We start from the raw sequence: 22,790 nt of genomic DNA, 5'->3' as shown, positions 1-22,790 counted from the left end.
CATGTACATTAAACATCTGTGTTATCTTCAATATTAAATATTAATATTTAAATTTGATTCTGAGAATGTTATACATAAAAAGAATTGGGTTTAGTTTTTGTAGTATACATGAGATGGTGTGCGCGCACAGTCTGTGAGAGAGAAACAGAAAATATTTGTTTTCATTTGTTCTTTGTATGTGGGAAACCCTGGCAAAGCCGTTTATATTGCAGATCCCTAGTTTCCCTCAAGACATTACATGTCAACCATATGGTGAATCAAGTTTACATCAGACTAAGTAATGATTGCAGGTTGCCTTTTCTGAAGGATATTAATAAATTAATTGGGATTTAATGGTAATGCAGCAGTAATGTGCACTGTAAATATAAAGCTAAGGCTGGATAAGGGGAAAGTCCACCATGCCAGGATTTCAGGTGTCTTTTGACTTCAGTTTGTAAATGGTACTTTTGTGTTATTTCAGCTGGGAAGACTTTGGGCTAGATTTTATCCCCCCCCCCCCCCTATTTGTTGAAGGTGGATGATGCTTGTTAAATGCTGCACCGAGGCTTTGGCCTTCCCAGCACTTTCCTTTCGACCCCCAACCTATCTCCCATTTTACGGGGAATAGTCGGAACATCCAGTGCCTTGCCAGTCCTTGGGCCGATTGAGGCTCTTAAGTGGCACCCTCTCTCCAAAGTCATACCCCTCTTTCAACCTCTTTCCCAGGTCCTCTTTAACCTGGCTCTGCAATCCCTTCATCTCTTTCAGTGGGGCCTGCTGATAGCCAAGATTTACCTTCAGTCCGCCCTCCACACACATCTCTTCTTCGGAGACTGGCTGCAGTCCCATTCGTGACCACCACTCGACCCAGGTGTTATTGGGACTACAAATTAGCCAGCAGCTTTCTAAGGCAGGCCTTCTTCCCTAAATGGGAGCAGCAATCTAATCTTGAGCCAATTAATTTCCCACTGAGTGGAAAATGTGGGCAGCAGACTCTTTCAAGGGCATGCTCCTGACTGACTATTAGTCAGGGGAGAGGGTAGGGAATATGTAAACGTCAGCCCTCTATTTGGGAACTGTGAATAACTCAAGTTGGAAACGGCATAATAGTTCCTCCAATATTCTATTTCCAGGTTGTAACATTAATGTAAAAAAACAAATACATTTGTTTTTGTGCGGGCAGCACAGTAGCATGGTGGTTAGCACAATTGCTTCACAGCTCCAGGGTTCCAGGTTCGATTCCCGGCTTGGTTCACTGTCTGTGCGGAGTCTGCACGTTCTCCCCGTGTGTGCGTGGGTTTCCACCGGGTGCTCCAGTTTCCTCCCACAGACCAAAGATGTGCAGGTTAGGTGGATCGGTCGTGCTAAATTGCCCTTAGTGTCCTAAATTACCCTAAGTGTTGGGTCGGGTTACTGGGTTATGGGCATAGGGTGGAGGTGTGGGCTTGTGTGGGGTGCTCTTTCAAAGAGCCGGTGGCGACTCGATGGGCCGAATGGCCTCCTTCTGCACTATAAATTCTATGATTTACATTTATTTAGCCCCTTTCATGACAACAGCATGATCAAAGGTACTTCATTAGTGATTCATTACTTTTTGAAGTGTACTTGCCAGATAGACAAATGCAACAGCTAATTTGTCGACACTAAGATCCATCAAATAGTAATATGCAGTTTTAAGAAGATCCTATTATTGCTGTCTTTGTATGCAATCTGGTACTGTTTTGTATGCACACTTCTTGTTTACTTTATCTAAATCAATCCAGTTGGGCAACTTGGAATCTGAGTCTCGCTTGAGTGTGGTGTATTCATACATCTTCCAAGCAGTTTGAACAGATTAGTCAACAAGTATGAAGAAGAAAGTCAGATTTTCATATTTAGAGACGAAAATTGTCTTATTCAGATCTGGCAGCCTGATCTGAAACATTTTAAGGACCGCTTTAAACTGGTTCAAAGTAGGATGTCCAATCCTTATAGTCAATCCTGCACAAAGAACACATTAAACTTTGAAGTAAACTAAAAGATCAAGTGGTGAATTGGAAAGGCAGTTTATAAATTGACTAATCACAGCAAATTGGCCAATTTTCATTTCCCAGGAATCAATGGACGTTTAACTGAACTTTTAAAACAAGCTCTGAGCAGCAAGGAAATTATTCATATTGAATGGAGACATAATGGATTAACTACACGCATATGTTAACCAGGAAATAGTTGGAATAATCAGACACAATGGCATATGTTTCATTAAATTTAACTGCCTGTCCAGTTTATGGACCCATGTGGTCAAGCCTTTAATCGAACTTACAAATCAATATGACAAGTCATGACCATAATTCCACTGAGTCTAGGCCAGTGCCCTTGTCATTTGACAACGTTAATATCAAATATTGTACCTGGAATGAAACTAATTCATTATCCTGACTATGTCAATAAGCCTAGAATTTCTCATAGAATCGCTACAGTACAGAAGGAGGCCATTCAGCCCATCAAGTCTGCACCGACCCTCTGAAAAAGCACCACAGCTAGGCTCAATCCCCCACCCTATCTCTGTAACACCACCCAGGGGCAATTTAGCATGACCAATCCACCTAACCTGAACATATTTGGACTGTGGGAGGAGAGGCAGACCACCCTGTACCCCCTGGTGGGTAGAAGCAGTAAGGTTAATCCAGCTGGGATGCATCGGTCAGTGCCCAGAGGACTGGCGACCAATCCCGTAAGGAAATTAATGACCAAATGTGAGCTGCAAGAGTGAGTGACCACCAGTCTCCTCCTGGCATCAGGAACTTGCGTCACACCTGGAATGCCAACATGAATCCACTCCGACACCTTGCGGCCTTCCAGCACCTGACCCCTCAGAATCTTCCTCAAATCTGCCTGGTACTCATCATCACCACCCCTTCCTGTCTAGGTCCGGTGCCCACATATGCCAACTGTTGTACACCCCCATACAACCCGCCAGCTATGAAAGAATATTACACCTCTAAGCTGCAACTTGTCTGATTTACAATTTCTTCTTTGTGCCCCCACAGAAGAAGATAGCCAACAATAAAAAGGAGAGGGAGAAGACGGGCAGGGGAATCCCAGAGTTGTGTCTCCTAACCTCCTATGAAGGGAGAGTGATGAAGATAGCAGGGGAGGCACAGGAGACAGCTGTGACTGACTGTGAGGTTGACCTGTGCCACAGAGCTGAGGATCCACAGAACCTTCATCCATAAGGCCTGTTTTAAGTGATCTTTAAGCTCCCCAGACCTTTGTTCCTCCCCTTGTCTGAACCATGTCTCTTGCAGGATTGACACCTAATGAGGGCCATGTAGAGTCACCCCCCCCCCCCCCCCCCACCTCTCTCACAACCCCCAGCAGTACCTCGGTGGTAAGCTCGGAGGAGAGCACCAATCAGGCATCTCAGACATCACCCGCATCATCCACCAGCATAGAGACACACTCCTCGGTGAGCCATATTAGCAGACAGGCTTCTGGGTCACTATCTGGTGAGCACCACCCAACGTCTGATGCACATAGGTGGAGGCAGGAACTTACAAGAGGGCGGGCAGTCAGAGGTCCGCTGGACCCAGGAAACAGCTGGACCCAGGCCAGATGTTGAGCCTCTGAAAAAGGTCTTCCCTGAGCTCTGGAGATGCAAAGGCAGAGCCGGGAAATCCATGAGGGGTTGTCAGTTACATTTCAGCAACTGCAAGGATGATTGGGGAAGTCTTAAAGCCTTCAGGCGCATGAAATGCTGCCAGCATTGCGTGGCATCCAGGCCAATACTGTGACGGTGACACCCACACTGGAAAGCCTGGACAGGACACTTCCGAGCCATGAGTGGAAGAGTCCAAGACAGGGCTCAATCTCTGAGGACCATGGCTGAGGGCTTTGACAGCATGGCCCAGTCCCAGCGGACAATGGCTGAAGGGCTCCAGAGCTTGGTCCAGATGGAGAGGCCCCTTGTCGAGGGCTCTCATACCATGATGCAGACAATGGTGGGCCTCCAAGACTGGCAGACTTCTGGAGCTCACTCGAGCTGCCCCAACATCCCCATAGAGTAGCCCAGTGGCCCATCAGCACTCAGAGGGAGGAAACGCTGGAATCTATCCCAGGGCCTTCCACCCAGGAGATTCTGCCACTCTCCAGCCCTTCTGAATCCCCCCTTCCTGACACCGGTGCATTTCAGGAGCAACATGCAGAACAGGATGGCACAGCAACCCCAGTGACACCTGATGGTCAGCCAGGTCCCCCCTTGTCCAGGTCCTCCAGACGACGCCCACCAAGGGCATCACAGGCTACAAGGTGTGGAAGGCAGCAGGCCAGCTCCATTTCTGTTATGCATCCTGTGGGATGTAAGATTAAGAAGTTTTAATCAGAGTGGGCATGGGTGAAGGCAGACACCAGAATTAGGCAGTGGAGAGTTGCAACTGTAAATAACCATCATGAAACATATTGCACCTCCATACCGGAACGCCTCTGTCATTGACCCCTTTCTCACAAGGCGTTCATCTCCCCATCTGTACTCAGTTCCTTTTATAGACCTTCCAAGCAATCTCAACACCCTCGAGACCCACAGTGACGGACATTCTGGAATGACAGCTTCATTACTCATTGATGTACCTTGCCCCTCCCTCCACCCCGGAACATTGGGCCAAAGGAATGTGTCCCTGCCCCTCACTCAGACATGAGCCTGGGATCAGGGGATCAGTATGCAGTCAAAAGACAGACAGGAGTCAGACTTAAGCAGAACCAGAGGAGCATCACAGCTTCCCTCACTGTGAGTCGTCATTACCCTCCTGTCTTGACAAGTGATGCCAAGCCCATCACCCTAGTGTGATGTCAATGAGACCCTCGGGGTGGGGAGCACAAATTTTGAGAGTGGGGAAAAGGGCACTGGAATGGGAGCGGGGGGGCGGGGGGGGGGGGGGGGGGTGCTGAGGTGGTGGATATTGCGGGTTGTGTTGAGCAGTCGGACACCAAGCCTCCTAATTGGCGAATCTGGAGGCTATGAAGGTCTCAGTTTTCCTCCGCACCCGTTGGACCCTTGCTGCTGCCTGTCCTCCATCCTCTGCATCTACCTCAGGCTCGTCTGCCACACCCGCCTGGTACGCCTCCTCCTCAGATGAAGCTACACATTCCTCCTCCTCCAGAATGTCACTCCATTAGTGTGCCAAGTTGTGGAGGGCACAGCAGACCACAATGATGTGGGAGACCCTTCTGGGGGCTGTACTGCAAAGCACTGCCAGAGTGGTCCAAGCAACAGAACCACATCTCTCGGACCCCGATGCACTGCTCAATGACAGTCTGGATGTCAATGCGGACCTCATTATATTCGGCCTCCTCACTGGCATCGTCGGCCATGATCTCAGCAGTATCCCTTGTGCTCCCACAAGTGGGTGGTCCTCAAAGACACCGGGGATCTTCAAGTGCCCAAGGATGTAGCTGTTATACACACTCGCTGGCTAGTGGGCACACATAATATAATAAAATAATCTTTATTGTTACAAGTAGGCTGACATTATTACTGCAATGAAGTTACTGTGAAAAGCCCCTAGTCGCTACATTCCACATCCTGTTCAGCTACACTAAGGGAGAATTCAGAATGTCCAAATTACCTAACAAGCACGTTTTTCGGGACTTGTGGGAGGAAACCGGAGCACCTGGAGGAAACCCACGCAGGCACGGAGAACGGGCAGACTCCAACAGTGCTAACCACTGTGCTACCGTGCTGCCCATATGTTTGATGTGCTTGATGCTGCGGCAGTGGTCGCACATGATTGGGTCAATTAGGAGTGGAACCCCTTCCGGTTGATGAAAGGCACTTCCTGATGCCAGTGTGCTCTCAGGGTAACATGCGTGCTGTCGATGGCCTCTTGGATCAGAGGCATCCTGGCAATGGCAGCGAATCCTGCAGTTGGGCATCCTGGTGGGCCTGGCAGGTCAAAGTGAATGTAATGGGAAGCCCGAGCATACAGAGTATCTGTGACCTTCCGGATGCACTTGTGGGCAGATGCCCGGGAAATACCACACAAGCCCCCACGAGCTCTGCAATGAGCCTCCTGGATTTCACGGCCACCGGGAGCAGGTGCCCTCCTCCTCCACATAGTGCCTGGTCTGCGAGGATGCGATAAAGGTGCTGCACTATCTCCTTGGTGAGGCGGAGTCTTCGGTGGCACATGGTGCCGGCAGCTTGTAGTAAGACATGCGTGTCCTGTACAGCTGAAGTCTCCTTCACCGCCATCTCCCCTGTTGGTTTTGTGCAAGCTTCAGCCTTGGTTGGCCTTACCACAGTCACCAAGACTGTCAGCTGCCAATGCATTGAAGAGGATTATTGTCAGCTCGACTGGCTGTACTTCAGGAGGAATGAGTGAGGCGAGAGAGAGAGAGAGAGAGAGCGAGAGAATGAGACAGACACACGGTCCGTAAGGTTATCCATCCGGGACCCTCAATCCCTCCCAACACCCTTTGTTCTCATGATCCCGAATCTGACAACCCTACTCCGACTCTGACGATGTGTCATCTCAACTAGCTGCTGGCTATAACACATCATCTCATTGATGGCCATGGCCTTTGCCGGTGCCACCTCACTGTCGCCAAGGCCTCCCATCCGACTGTCTCCTTTCTGCACATCAGCTGCAATGGGTCCTTCTTGTGCTATGGTTCATGGATGTTCAAGTGAGGCATAATGGCCCCTGGATCCCCCGGCGCTGTTGGGATGAGTTTAGACTCGTAGGAACGCGAGAGGGCACAAGTACTTTCAGAGTCAGCCAAACCAATATGCACAGTGGATATTCAGGTTTGCACTTCTTGCAATCTTACTGATGTCATGTCATAATACTCAATGCACCCGTGTTTGACTTTAAGCCCAAATAGTCCCCCCCTCCTCATCACTTCTTTCCCTCTGAGTGACATGCAGCCAGCCCCTTGGTCTGGCAGCTTTCAGTCTTTAGACTCCCTCCAGATCCAGATGTGGAGCCCTGATCGCCCAGGTATTTGGCAGCAACATGTGGAAAATTGTGTTCAGCTCTCTGGTGCTCACGTGGAGAATAATTGTGACTGTGAGGAGGTCCTCATTAAAGAATCTTGGATGTAATTTCTGAGTGAGTCCACCTGTTTTTAATGGTAAAAATTATCTTCCAAGAAAGGCAAACAGTTCAGGCAATATAGAAGAAATCCCCTCCTAAAAATCATGAGCTTCGACATTACAGGTGTGCATCCTTGGAAGCACTTTGGAGCTGATGGAACGTGAAGTGCTGTGTTAACATCTGAAAAGCTCCTTCGATTGAGGCAACAGCTGTCAAACCTGGTGCTTGTAATACTTAATGGGGTGTAAAATGGAATGTCAACAAAAAAACCTTTCAAGCAAACAGAGAGCAGAGTGGCAATTGCAACATTACTGGGTTTTGAAATTGACCTGAAATGAAATACTTCAAATGTTTTTAGCAAGCAGGGAGAAGACCACGCGACCCCTAACTCGGTGGAGACCCCCGACATGAAGCATTCCAGTCCAGCCTGAGCCCCCGCCCCCAACAAAGCCCCAGTTCCTTTGTGCCGGGTGCAATGCGGCCAGAAAATCACCCCCATTATTTCCACAGCAGTTTTAGCAGGTAACAAACGTGTAACTTTCAAAAGACATTTGCTATTCAAATAGATTAATCCGCTCTGTTTCATTTCAGTGATGTGTGCCAGTGGCAAAACAATTGCTTTAACTGTGTTCTTTAATGCAGATTACAATTAAGACAAGATTAAGATGTTATGTTCAAAAAGGAGGGTTGCGTCGATCATAGTCATGGAGACAGCACTGGATTCTCCGTTTTGGAGAGCAAGTCCCCACGCCGTCGTGAAAACTGCGGTCTTTTACGCCAGGAAAACTGGTGTCAAAAGGCCACAGATTCCCCATTTTGCTGGGGGCCAGCAGGGAGCAGTTGTAGAGCTCGCAGCTCTAGCTGCCGACATGGCCCCCAGCACTTCCGGGTCAGAGGCCACAAATGCGCATGGCGGTGGCCTGCAGCGGCCGCGCCGTGCTCCGTGGCAGACTCAGCCCGCGGGCCTGGACCGGCAAAGTAGTGCTGCGCACCGGCTGCTGGTGCCCTGGACCACCCGCTCACATTGCCTCCAGCCCCGACTGAAGCCCCCCCCCCCAGCCTGCTGATCAGCCTTACCTCAACTGTGGCGGCCCCGGACTGAGTCCGCAGCCGCCTCCTGAGGTTTCTGAATGGCTGGGACCATGAGAGTCCCACGTCGTCGGGAATTCAGCCAGTTGGGGACAGAGCATCGGGGGCGGGCTTCAGGCAATGGCCTGAGGCCTGAAGAATTAAAAAACCGGCACCACTCCCAATTTTGGCGCTAAATCTGATTCTCCGCCCTATCGCCGAACGCAATTTCAGCATCGGGGAGGACGGAGAATCCAGCTCATGATCTTGAGAGGAAAAGAAGGATGCATTTAAGGACTGTCTTCGGTAACTTTCAGCGTATCTGCAGGCAAATTTATTCACTGTCACAGATGGGGACATATCCTCAAGGGTGATAATTGGGGTGATTACTGTTGTAATGAAGTGTTAAAGGGAACAGTGTAGAATAATAATCGCTTATTGTCGCATGTAGGCTTCACTGAAGTTACTGTGAAAAGCCCTGAGTCGCCACATTCCTGTGCTTGTTCAGGGAGGCAGGTACGGGAATTGAACCTGCGCTGCTGGCCTTCTTCTGCTTTACAAGCCAGCAATTTACCCCACTGTGCTAAACCAGCCCCTGAATGTGGGCACTGGTTGAAACTGAAGGGAGTTAGAGAACAGTGCATGTAAATACTGTTTGAAATTAAAGGGAACAGCGTACTGACATTTGTGATCGGTGGTTCAATAAATAGTTAATACGAGGAGGAGATGGCATAGTGGTAAAGTCACCGGGCTAGTGAACCAGAGACCCCGAGTTATATTCTGGGAATCTGACTTTGAATCCTGGGAAGGTGGTAGGATTTCAGTTCAATAAAAATTTGGAATACAAAGTCTAATAATGATCATGAGGCCATTGTTAATTGCCTAACAATCCATCTGGTTCACGAAATCCTTTAGGTAAGGAAATCTGTTTGGTCTACATGTGACTCCAGATCCACAGCAACATGGTTGTGTCTTCATGTCCCCTCATATGGCCCAGCAAGCAACTCAGTTGTACCAAACAGTTAAAAAGTCAACAAGAATGAAACTGGACGGACTATCCGGCATTGAACTCGACAACAGAAATGACAATGGCAAAGCTGGCCCTGTCGATCACGCAAAGTCCTCCTGACTAACATCAGGCAACTTGTGCCAAAATTGGGAGAGCTGTCTCACAGACTCGTCAAGCCTGACAGTTATACTCATGAAATCATACTTTACAGCACACCATACACCATTATCATCCATAGGTATGTCCTGTCCCACTGATCCAGCAGAGGTAGCTGCACAATGATATGCAGTCAGGAGAGATTTGTCCTGGAAGTCCATAACACTGAGCCCAGATCACATGAAGTTTCATGGAATCACGGAAAACATGGACAAAAATCTCTTGATTATCACATACCGCCCTCGTTTTGTTCATGAATATATATTGTTCCATGTCGAAGCACTTGGAGGAAGCACTGATGGTGCAAGGGTGCAGAAGGTACATTGGGCGCGTGATTTCAATTTCTATGACTCGGTAGCACCATTGCAGACCCTATTGGCCAAGTCCTAAAAAACATAGCAGCTAGACTGGGTCGGTGGAGGGTGGTGAGAGAAGCAACAAGAGGGAAAACATACTTGACCTTATCCTCACCAATCTGCCTGCTGCAGATGCATCTGTCCATGACAGTTACGGTAAAAGTGACCACCACACAGACCTTGTGGAGATGAAGTCCCGTCTTCACATTGAGGATGACCTCCATCGTGCTGTGTTGCACTACACTGTGCTAAATGGGCTAGACTTCAAACTGAACTAGCCACTCGAATGGGCAACCATGAGGCACTGTGAGCTATCAGCAGCAACAGAATATATAACCTCATGGCCTGGCATATTCCCCACTCTACCATGATCACCAATTGGTTCAATGAAGAGTGCAGGAGGACATGCTAGGAGCAGTACCAGGGATAACTAAAAATGAGGTGTTATCCTGGTGAAGCTACAACACAGGACTACATGCAAGCAGCATATGCAGCAAGTGACAGACAGAGGTAAGTGATTCCAGAACCAATGGATTAGATCTAAGTTCTGCAGTCCTGCCACATCCAGTCGTAAATGATGGTGAACAATTAAACAACTCACTGGCGGAGGAGGCTCTAACCCCATCCTCAATGATAGGGAAGCCCAGCACTTGCATTTGTAATAGTCTTCAGCCAAAAGTGGATGATCCATCTCTCACTACCATCTTTTAAAGAGCAATTAGAGATATGCACTATCTTGGGTGTTACCATTGACCAGAAACTGAACTGGACGAGCCATACAAACATTATGGCTACAAGGGCAGGTCAGAGGGCAGGAATTTTGCGGTGAATAACCTCCCCTCCTGAGTCCCAAAAGCCTGCCCACCATCTACAATGGCCAAGTCACGGGGGTGATGGAATCACTTGCCTGGGTGAGTGCAACTCCAGCAACATTCAAGAACCTTATCCAAAACCCACTTGATTAGCATCCCCTCCACACACATTCACTTCCTTCAACACCACTGCACAGTGGCAGCAGTGTATACCATATACAAGATGCACTGTAGGAACTCAACAAGTCTCTTAGACATCATCTTCTAACCCGACGATCCCTACCATATCAAAAGACATGGGCAACACATGGGAAAACCACCCCTGGAAATTCCCATCATGTCAGTCATTCGCCATCCTGGCATATCTCCAAACCTTCATTATCATTGGTACAAAATGGTGGCACTCCCTCCATACCAGCACAGTGGCTGTACTTATTTCTCACCACCATCTTTTAAAGAGCAATTAGAGATGGGCAATTAATGCTGACCTAGCCACTGTTGGGAAGTCAAAGGTAGTTTTAAGTTATTTATTTTTGCATTAGCAATGAGGTATAGTTTTAAATGTATTAAATTTAACATTTCTGTGCCTGGAAGTGTAAAACTTATAGTTAGATTCATGCTGGAAAAAGATGGTTGGTTAAGAGGTTGATTAAGTTTCAATAGTGTTTCTAATGTGTTTAGAGAGGGCTACAGCATGAAGTAGATAAACAGACCAGCAGAGATATGCAGGTAGCAACTGAAGCTTTAGATTTCAGTTTTAGCTGAATTTAAGGGCAGTTGGCAGTCAGGACTTCGTGGAGTGAACATCTCTCAACTCTGCCAGGAGAAAGACTGGATAGGGCAGAAGCTACAAAGAGGCAGGCTTCCTAAACGGTACAAGTTACAGTCCAGATAATCAGAGAATTGTGACTGTTAGAGTATTCAAGTCACCCGAAGTTAACAGAACAGAGACCAAGGTATTGTTCAGAAGAATTCAAGAGAAAGTATACAAAGTGTTCTGAGTTAAAGAGACAATCACAGTAACTCGATTTAAAATGGGACAACAGACTCCAGAGGTAGATGAAAAGTTTTATCTCATTTTAGTACAGTCTGGGAATCGAGAGATAAAGCAATTGTGAAAAGTTTCCACAGCAGTCACGACAAGAAAATCCTAAACAGGTTGGTGTAAAATCCTGGATTTGCTGTTAAAAGTGGAGTGGAAGCTTTTAACTAAAAGTGTCATTTGTAAAACCTGGGCTTGAATTCGGAATACAACCTGCTAAAGGACAGGATTATTATGAGAGAAGACTTTAAAGTATGTTTTGGGAGTGGAGTTTGGAAACTCTCAACGAGGACGGGAGAGGGGGTATTCTGAGGAGAAATCCACAGATCCTAACTTTGGATCAGAGTAAAGTGTGTATATTTGACCACAGTCAACTTGTGTGCTTAAACTGGACTTTTTGTGTTATTGAGACCATTGCAGTTTATGGTATACTTTGTAATCCATGTTAATCTCTAAATCAGCGTGTATCTGTTAAGTTCATAGAATGAACTTCATAGATGGCCATTCAGCCCATCGAGTCTGCACCGGCTCTTGGAAAGAGCACCCTACCCAAGGTCAACAACTCCACCCTATCCCCATAACCCAGTAACCCCACCCAACACTAAGGGCAATTTTGGACTCAATTTATCATGGCCAATCCACCTAAGTTAAGGGGGTAGTAAAGAAGTATTGTATAATAATTCAACTTTTCACATTTATAAAATGTTTTTTTTCCATGTTGTTAAAACAACTGTGGCTGTTCCTCCACAGTTTATAAAAAAATTAAAGTTATGGTCTTGTGAACCAGGGTTCCATTCTGGAATCTTCTCATCCTGTTATAACATCAACTGGGATTGTAACACCATAGACGCCCACATCCCAGAAATTTAAAGAATACACTGCGATGTACTGAATTGGGAGCCTTGACTATTTTACTACACCCAAGGTCTCGCTTCAGAGTTTTGATATCTTCTTTGAGTCCTGGGAGGGATTAGCCCAGGGTCACTGCACCTGACACAACAAGATAAACAACGGTGCGGCCTATTTCAAAAGAGTATCTGTATTGGAGGTAGACAGAGGGTGTAAGGAGAGGGAAGCCTGAGCCAGAAACTTATCTAAATCATCAGTGGTGTCCTACTTGGAGCAGCACAGTAGCACAGTGGTTAGCACTGTGATTTCATAGCTCCAGGCTCCCAGGTTTGATTCCCGGCTGGGTCACTGTCTGTGTGGAGTCTGCACGTTCTCCTCATGTCTGCGTGGTTTCCTCCGGATGCTCCGGTTTCCTCGAACTAGTCCCGAAAGACGTGCTTGTTAGGTGAATTGGACATTCTGAATTTTCCCTCTGCCCTCTGTGTACCTGAACATGGGCCGGAGTGTGGTGACTAGGGGCTTTTCACAGTAACTTCATTGCAATGTAAGCCTACTATTAACAGAAACATCCATGTGCAAGTTGGCCCAAGCAATTGCCTATATGCACACAGGAATTTATCCAGAAACACCTCAGACAATGAACATAGCCATCTTTACCTCAAAGAACAAACAAGAAGACTCTACCCAGATGAGTTTACATTGGATTTGGGAATTAGATATAAGAGGGAAGAATCATAGAATTTACAATGCAGAAGGAGGCCATTTGGCCCACCGAGTCCGCAACGGCCCTGGGAAACAGCACTCCACCCAAGCCCACACCTCCACCCTATCCCCGTAACCCAATGACCCCACCTAACCTTTTTGGACTCTATGGGCAATTTAGTATGGCCAATCCACCTAACCTGCACATCTATCGACATGGGAGGAAACCGGAGCACCTGGAGGAAACCCCGCAGACACAGGGCGAACGTGCAGACTCCGCACCGAAAGTGACCCAAGCCGGGAATCAAACCTGGGACCCTGTTACTGTGAAGCAACAGCGCTAACCACTGTGTTACTGTGCTACCCACTGTGGCGGTGGAAGGTGTGAGTTCATCTACCTACACCTGAAATTTCTAGTGTGTTCTTTCCACTTCTTTCAGCATTGAGCATTTCTGTTGTTAAGCTTTTCAGAGAATCTTACAGCATAATTTGGCCCATCATGCCTGTGCAAGTTCTTTTAAAGAGATATCTAATTATTCCACCCCCCCTTTACAAATAGTTTTTTAAATCAAGAAAATATTTAAATTGACTAAAGCTCAGAAGAGAGCTGCAATTTTCTCAATCCCACTGTAGTCCATGCATTATTCTTAGTATTGCACTAAAATTTTGTCATAGATTTGGTTTTCTAAGCAACATTAAAATTATTTAACTATATGTTAGATTTTCAAGAACCCTTGTTATCAATAGTTCCAGAGGTTCAATTTTCTGCTTTTCCTTACTTAGAAGTTAAAGTTGAAGGCTTATGAACTGAATGGTCTTTTGTTCCATACCTATAATTTTATCTGCAAACTTTTTCGTTATTGATTCGATTTTGACAAGGATGCTCATACAAAAAGATGAAATTTAAAAAAAATGACTGATAAAATTTACCTGATAAATAGATGTTGTCGCCTGCACTCACAACACTGAAAAACTCCCTGTCGTAGAATGGTAGACTGGCTAATGGGTACCATTTGTTGTTCTGAGGGTTAAAACAGCTGACAGCTGTGAGATCTCGTTGGCTCATTCCAATCATTTGACGACCACCAACCAGGACAATTACTTCAGCCACACCTTAAAAACAATTTTAATCACATAAAATAAGATGGATTCTAAATAAAGATTTAGAGAACCATAAATTTACTGTCACATTGATAATCAATAACCTATTACGTTAGGTGGTTAAAGAAATTAGGGCATATCTTGTTACAAATATGACTTTAGTAAACATGTTATCCATAGAATACCTACAGGGCAGAAGGAGGTTGTTCAGCCTATTTAAGTCTGCACCAACCCTGTAAAAGAGCACCCCATCCTCCCCTTCTATCCCCATAACCCCACCTACTCTTCACATCTTTGGACATGAATGGAAAATTTTAGCATTACCAATCTACCTATCGTGTACATTTTTGGACACAAAGGGCAAATTTTAGCATAGCCAGTCCACCTAACCTGGACATCTTTGGACTGAGGGAGGAAACCGGAGCACACGAAGGAAACTCTTGCAGACGTGGAGAGAACATACCAACTCCATACAGTTACCCACAGTGGAACTGAAACCGGGTCCCTGGCACTGTGAGGCAGCGATGCTAATCACAGACTCTTTGATTTAAGGTAAAATTGAGTATCGTTGGGGAATCATGCGGCATGCTCTGAATGCTGCCTGACAAGAAGCTCATGTAGCTTAGTGGCTAAGGGGATGAAGGAGGTCCAGGTCGGTTTACTGGAAAGAAGATGCTGGATGTTCACACTGTAGATAATGACAGAGCAGCTGTGCTGATTGTGGGGTAGACTTGTAGTCTCCAAGTCTTACAGAGATATATAAGAATGTCAGGCTTTATAAATACATACTTAAAACTCACTGTTTAATTCCAAGATAGACTGGGATTGGAGGTCTTGAATACAGCTAATTGATATTCTATCTAGATACAAAGCCCATGTGATTCACACTGCCACTGCTTTGAGAAGGAAGGAAAAGTTAATAGAATGTGATTGTGATATCAGATGGAAGTTTTCTAGTGTCACTGAAATTCACAGACAAGTACATTTGCAAGAAAATGAGAGAGACAGCAGAAACATAGAATCACCCAGTCCTGTACTAAAGCAGAAAAAATTCTGACTCCGTTGGTCACCATGCAAAATGTGAGCAGGAGCCTGCATTAAGATTGAAGAGACTGAGTTTGTGAGAATTTAAAAGAAGCTGGAGGATTTGACTAGCTTGGGCTAGAGGGAAGAATCTCCTGTATAACCCTAACATTGAACGTCAGTTCTGATATTAGAAGTTACCCAGCTAGAAAAGGAAAAAGGCTGCAAGTAATGGGGAACTGAGAATAACTTTGGACTTAGAGATAGCGTAAATATATCCGTAGCCTGAGATTTTTGTTTGTGTAAAAACTAAATAGGGAATTTCTTGCCTGTAGTTCAGAGTATAAGTTGCCTACTGAACAGTGTTTTGACAATGTCGGTTTTAGTTCATTTATTAAAGTAAAAGTCTTAAGATTTGAAATCTTGTGAGATCCATTCAGTCAGTCACTGTAAATTTAAATATCTTTTAAAAACTTATTGGTTCCAACTGGGATCATAATAACTTTCTGATCAGCAAAATTTGAGTATGAATGCTCAGCATGCTCATGATATGCTCCTCCTTGAACTATATTTATATGTGGTATGCCTATCAAATTAACCAGGTTAACACTTGCCTAAAGTAATGTAGAGAGGAATCCAGCACAAGCTCAGTATATATTTGTATCTGAATGTCACCCATTGAAAACAAATATAGTCCTCCACAGATTTAATTACATTGAAAATGTTTATGAAATTACATATTTATATTATTTTAAAAGATTTTAGAGATGGTAGACTTTAAATTGTTTTTGGTGACAAACTGTTAATGACAGCAATTTATATATAGGGACTAAGTGCTCTATGGTGAATTAACACCTTTCATTGTACGTCTTGTTTCTCTCTATATTTAATTACTGTTAATTTTCTCCATTATTTCTAATTTCTCTCATCACAGTGTCCTACTTTATACTTAATTTATTCAAGCCTTTGGTTTACTACTGTGATGTAGTCACCACAGACTCTCATTCTACTCCCTACTCCTCCACCAATCTGCTTAGTTTCTCTTCCTCCTGCCCTTATCCTTAGTCAAGTATTGATAGCAGCTGGTTTAAGTAGACTATTAATATTTCTAAGTGGCCATGGTTAAATATAAGCTTTGACAATGAATCTTGGCAGACTATTAAACATGGCAGAGGGGCCATGAAGCTTAGGTCCAACTCAACTTCACTCAATCTGAGACCTCTGCATAATTATTCTCCTCTACTCCAGGGATGCTGAGAACAATTGCAACAATCGTTGAGATCAGGTCAGAACAGATTAGGAATCAAACCTGTTCCGTTCCGCTGGCTGAACTAAAAACTTTGTTATCAACTGAGCTATCAGTGGAGTTTAATAACATCCCATTCTTTTCTGCCATCTTGTGAGTGTTTAAACAGTGAAACTCTTGATAGAGGACATAGAAGTCAGCTCACTTAACAATTGCTCTCTGTAGGAAAACAAACATCACGGTAACGGGTGGGATCGTTAAGAGAGCACAGATTATTTTATCAACAGAAAATGAGGAGCAGCTACATTATTGAAAAAGTGTCAGGGTAGACAAAGGAACAATTGGATGACTAGATATTTTTAAAACTTAAATTGATAATGATGGTTTTATTTCAGCACTTCTGAAAAACATCAACATGACCAGAACAAAAAAAAAGGAACACATCAGGTCCTCTCAATAGCTCAGCAGGCATATCCAGCGGGTAGCTGAGACATTCACTTCATGAGCTCAGCTGAATTGGTTTAAACTGGTTTGGCCACAATAATTAGTTTTAACCCTGTGGTGGGGGTGTTTTTTTTTAAACCCTGGGGGGGGGGGGGGGGGGGGGGGGGGTGTCACAGTTTCCAGTCCCGTTCACAATCTAAATGATTGGGCAGCACGGTAGCATTGTGGGTAGCACAATTGCTTCACAGCTCCAGGGTCCCAGGTTCGATTCCGGCTTGGGTCACTGTCTGTGTGGAGTCTGCACATTCTCCCAGTGTGTGCGTGGGTTTCCTCCGGATGCTCCGGTTTCCTCCCACAGTCCAAAGATGTGCAGGTTAGGTGGATTGGCCATGTTAAATGGCTTTTAGTGTCCAAAATTCCCCTTAGTGTTGGGTGGGGTTACTGGGTTATGGGGATAAGGTGGAGGTGTTGACATTGGGTAGGGTGCTCTTTCCAAGAGCCGGTGCAGACTCGATGGGCCGAATGGCCTCCTTCTGCACTGTAAATTCTATGATATCTATGAATGCTATATGGGCATTTTTAGGAATGTTGCTTGATGGAGCACTCAGCTTTGCTGTGACCTCCTCTCCTACACTGGTATATCCTGTGGACTCTAACTGTTGAAGTTCACAAGTGTTAAATGACCACATGATTGAGGTACAAGGTGGAGACTAGAATCTGTGGAGTCCTACCCACAGCAAGATGACAATGCTTTCAGGAGTGGAGAAAAAAAATAACTATTTCCCTTGTCCAATCCTAGTCCTCCCACCCTCATCTACAAAGAAACACAGATATAGATGTCACAATTCCTAGCTTTTTTGTGTTTTGTATCTGCAGGAGTGAAACTGGGGGCTGCTGCCTCTGAGTCACACGCCTGTAATTCAGTCCCATTATTCTGCATCAGATATATCGGTAGTTGGAAACATCTTGCCATGCACTTGCGTGTAAATCAGCAGTGATAATCTCAGTAAACACCAGTCAGTATTACACTGAAAATTGGAAACGACTGAAAACACAAACATATGTGCCCACAAATGAGTGAGGGAATCATTTTAATGTGCTCCAATATCTGTTATATGAAGGCCTGCCTTCTCAACCTTGCCCCTCGCCTGAGGTGTGGTGATCCTCGGGTTAAACCACCGCCAGTCAACTCTCCCCCTCAAAGGGAAAGTAGCCTATGGTCATCAGGGACTATGGCAACTTTACCTTCACCTTATTCCTAACGTTATTGCCTGAACTTGTATAATACTTGCTCCACATTAGAACACTTCTGAATGTCACATATAAGAGTAAAGAGTTAAGCAGAAATCCTTAGTGAATCAAGTCCTACCTGCAGAGAGCCTTGGCCGTGTTCGAGGCGTCTGCATTTCCTGTCGAGCATGTGGCAACATGTGATAGCGTTTTGCTTCATTTACCAAGTCTCGGCAAGCCTCTGAGGACTTTATCAATTCCTCATTGTCAACGACATTTAACAGATAGCTTGGATGAATAAAGGGCAAGCGGACAACAGCCAACAGCTCGGACACATGCTGAAAAGGAAATGTTTCTTATCACCAAGTAGAAATCATTGAAGGAAAAAACAACCAAATATGCATGCAGCCTCAAGTCTAATGTTATAGGGAAACTAAAGGCATAGGAAGCAGATTAACAGTAAGGAAATGCTGATTCAAAATACCAGCCTACTTCAATTATATTATTTGTGTGGCAGCATTATGTTATACTCAACCTGATGTATTCAAACACAAGTGTGAAGTTCATGCTTAATGGATTTTTGCCTCTCACCACATTAAATGACTGACTCATTATCGAAAGGACATTAAATTTTCACGCTTAAAACATACATTTTCAAATGTAATCCCAGGTTTGGAAAATCACATTTATAGGGAGAGTGCTGAAGATCTTTGCACCCAGCCAAATCGAAATGCAACAATACTGCAAATGTTAGAAATCTGAAGTAAAAACACAAAACGCTAAAAATAGTGAACAGGTCATGGCAGTATCTATGAAGAGAAACAGGGGGCTGGATTATCCGTTTCTGAGACTAAGGCCGCGATTCTCCGCAACCACGATGGGTGGGAGAATAGCGGGAGGTTCGCTTCCGCACATCCAGCTATTCTCCCACCCCCCCCAAAATGGCGTGTCCGCCGTTTTTTACGGCGGCCCGCGATTCTCCGACTCGGATGGGCCGAGCGCCGTTCCCGACCTGTTCACGACGGCGGCAACCACACCTGGTCGCTGCCGGCGTGAACATGGTGCGCCAGGTAAGTGTGGGGCCGAGGGGGAGCGGATCGGGGATCGAGCACCACGACTGTGCTCGGGAGGGGACTGGCCCGCGATCAGTACCCACCGATCGTCGGGCCGGTGTCTCAAGGGGACGCACTCTTTCCCCTCCGCCGCCCCGCAAGATCAAGCCGCCACGTCTTGCGGGGCGGCTGAGGGGAAAGACGGCAACCGCGCATGTGCGGCTGACGTCATTAGGCGCCGCCACGGTGTCATTCTTGGCGCGCCAGGCCTTGAAGCCAGGGACAAGGACCGGCCGCCGAGTTTCCCGGTACGGCCCACCTAACCCCCCGGGCAGGGGAGAATAGGGGGCCGGGAGAGGCTTCCGACACCGTCGTGAACCTCTCCAGGTTTCACGACGGCGTCGGGCCTTGCGGAGTATTCCGCCCTAAGTGTTGATGCCGGCGCAGGATTCGTGGAGTTTCACGACAGCAAAACTGCTGCCGCACCTGGAACGATTCACCGACTGTTAAGGCCCTAGCACCAGCGCACGTGGAACACAAACGATTTAAATAAGAAACGGTACTGGATTCGCGATTGACACTCAGGAGGCTGACAAGCTGCAGCCGCATATATACACCACTCTTCACACACCCTATCCCAGCCAACAAGCAAGGAGAGCAGCACCATGATTTATGGACATCAAACTGGTGACCCCCCTGACATGGCAGAGGAGAGGTAGGCCACCCTGTACCCCTGCGCGGGAAGGGGCTGCCACCTGCTGCCATTCGATGTGCCTGGGCGCAGGTGGCAGAGACGGTGAACGCCACCAGGAACACCATCTGGATCGGCCAGCAGTGCCATAAAAACTGCATGACCTCCTCAGGGCGGTAGGGTGAGAAGGCAACACTGTTCCCCTGGCACTAACCCCCATCCCGCATAGCTGTAAGCCTTAACCCCCCTCCCCCCACCCAGAGGACGTCCGAATCCCAACCTGCACCCATACTGGCCCACATGGCCGGGTGCCCTGGCTACTGAGGCCACCAGCTACCCACCCCGTCGGCCCTGGCAGGGCCCCAGCCCACCCAGCCAGCTCGACTAGTGTTAGGCCCGCAGCCCACAGTCGCGCCTCTCTGTGTCCTACCTCCTCTCTTTCCCTTATCTGCCACAATGCCGGTTTCATGATTTTTAAAGCACAAGTGAACTGTGCCATCGGGAATTTGGTCCATCAGAGGCGAAGAATCACGGAGGTCCCGCAGAATACTGGGTCAGGCCCGCTAATGATGTGCAAACGGTGTTTACTGTACGTGCGTTCCGGAGTGCAGTGATGCTGCTGTCGAGGTGACAGAGAATTGCGATTTGGCGGCAAATCGGCACCCGCCGTGAGTTGGATGATGAGCCATGATCATGATAAATGGCGGGAGCAGGCTCAAAGGGCCAAAACTCCTCCTCCTTCTCCTATCTTCTATGTATCTATGTACACAAAGGATAGTGAAAATCTGGAGTTCTCTTCCCCCAAAAAGCTAGTGAAGGTGGATCAATTGAAAATGTCAAAACTGAGGGTGTTAGATAGTTTGGTAAGATTGTTGAGGTTACAAAATCAAGGTAGGTAGCTGAAGTTAAGATACAGATACAGATCTGTCAGGTATTGCCTGATGGTTTGCTCTGTTCATATGGGCTGACTGAAAGGTAAAAGTCGGGGATAAACCTGGCTCGGCTGGCTTGCCCCACAACCATTTAAGAGCCATTAATTCATGGATTGATTTGAGGTTAAACTTCAGTCATATCGGGAAGAACCTTCTACCTCTGGGACATGCCAGCCAATCAGGGCCTATTCATCACCGCAACCACCCCTCCCTCCTCCCCGCTGACTTTGACTCATCCAACTTCACTGGACAAACGGGTGCTGGTCCTCCCTGCTGTGGGTAAAATCTGAGTAGTGGATGGAGGAGGCTCCCAAGGGAGGGGGGAACGGTGCCCCTGGCATAGAACCCAGTTTTATGGTGCCTCCTTACCTGCCATTGTGCCCTTGGGGTCAGGAAAATCAGGTTTATGTCACTAACTCCTCACCTAACCCCCATTGTAGGAGTACCATTACAAAGCCTGCAGCAGTTCACCTTATCAAGGGCAACTAGGGATGTGCAACAAATTCTGTTTTTTCTGCGTCACCCACACATCAAGATCAAATTTTTAAAAAGCGAGACTCTAGTTATCAATTTCCACTGTATCTGAAAAGGTTTAACAGATGTTTAGAAATGATGAAGGTTCTATTGATCTGATAGGGAAAGGGGGGGGGGGGGGGTTGGTCACTGACAAGGAGTGGTCAATTTAGTAGATAGGTTAGATACTCAAGACGATTGTGGGAGTATGGGGCACTTTGCTACAGGTAAAAGTTGAGACAAAGTACATGATAACTTTTAATGGAAAATTAGATAAACATTTAAAACAGAGAAAGATATAAGGATATGAAGTGAAAATGGGTCAGTGGGAGTTGTACTGGATTCCTCGAACAAGGACCGATAATGAGCTGAATAGCCTCTTGTGCTGTGAGCCTCTATGGATCTGTGACCCAATGAGCCGCTCTACTCTAGGTTTATTCCTATTTGGAATACACTGTATACCACAACACATCATTGTATTGTTATGTTTATTTATTAATTTTTCTGCGCTCTCACTAATGGCAGTCAGCTGTTGACTTGAATCTGGAAAGTTAGATTTTAAAGGTTCTGTAATAATCTTTATTATTGTCACAAGTAGACTTACATTGACACTGCAATGAAGTTACTGTGAAAATCCCCTAGTCGTCACACTCCAGCGCCTTTTCGGGAACACAGGGAGAATTCAGAATGTCTAATTCACCCAACAAGCTCATCTTTCGGGACTTGTGGGAAGGAGGAAACCGGAGCATCCGAAGGAAACCCACGCAGACACAGGGAGAACGTGAAGACTCCACACAGACAGTGACCGAAACTGGGAATCGAACCCGGATCCCTGCTGCGGCGAAGCAACAGTGCTAACCACTGTGCTACCGTGCCGCCCCATCATTTTAGCAATGTGTGAAAGAGCAGTAGTGACTGTACTTGAATATTACTTGAAAACAAAAATCGATTGGAATTTAACACAAGATGAAAAGGGTAGAATTTCATTCATCGGTATTGTTAAAGGACCTACCGAATGGATCACTGTAGTAGTGAAGCTAAGCATTCCCTCCCACAACTACAGGCCAGAGCAGTTTATTTGACAAGAAAATTAAATGGGGCCATGATCGTCTGCTGAGTTACTTATTGCTGTTGGCTTGACAGCTTGATTCTCAGCCAAGCTTTATATGTACATATTTCATCACGCTTGCTTGCACATGGATAGCTAACCACATTTTGAAAAGCAGCATGAAATTGTAATTGCTCTGATTAACTGGTTGAATATTAAATTAGACACTTAACTTACAAAATCCCTTAAATCGTATTCTGTATACTCATGGAAGAACATGAAAGGTAAACATTTGATAAATAAGTGGTAAGAAAATGTAAGTAATTATGTTTGTATAATTATATTCTGACTGGTCCAAATGGAGTGTTAAGGACTCCCCAGTTAAGAAATGGGCAGCTTTCAGTCAGAGTTAATGGCCAAAAATGATCGGAGTAATGTGCGGATGACGTAGTGTGCAGAACGAGAGG

At 46.0% G+C, this 22,790-nt stretch overlaps 1 protein-coding gene across 5 annotated transcripts in view; it reads right to left on the bottom strand.

The window, feature by feature from the left end:
- LOC119967520 (kelch-like protein 29) overlaps positions 1–22,790 on the bottom strand; it is a 499,347-nt gene that overhangs the window by 87,976 nt on the left and 388,581 nt on the right. For all 5 annotated transcript variants that reach the window (XM_038800186.1, XM_038800188.1, XM_038800191.1 and 2 more), the window contains 2 exons: positions 18,227–18,425; positions 13,974–14,156 (listed from right to left, as the gene is read on the bottom strand). In XM_038800186.1, coding sequence (XP_038656114.1) covers positions 13,974–14,156; positions 18,227–18,425 — 382 coding nt within the window. The remainder of the gene's footprint in view (positions 1–13,973; positions 14,157–18,226; positions 18,426–22,790) is intronic.

Source organism: Scyliorhinus canicula, chromosome 6, assembly GCF_902713615.1.
Source record: "Scyliorhinus canicula chromosome 6, sScyCan1.1, whole genome shotgun sequence".
NCBI classification, from domain to species: domain Eukaryota; kingdom Metazoa; phylum Chordata; class Chondrichthyes; order Carcharhiniformes; family Scyliorhinidae; genus Scyliorhinus; species Scyliorhinus canicula.
The sequence above is the reverse complement of the archived record's forward strand: the minus strand, read 5'-3'. Positions and strand labels throughout refer to the sequence as shown.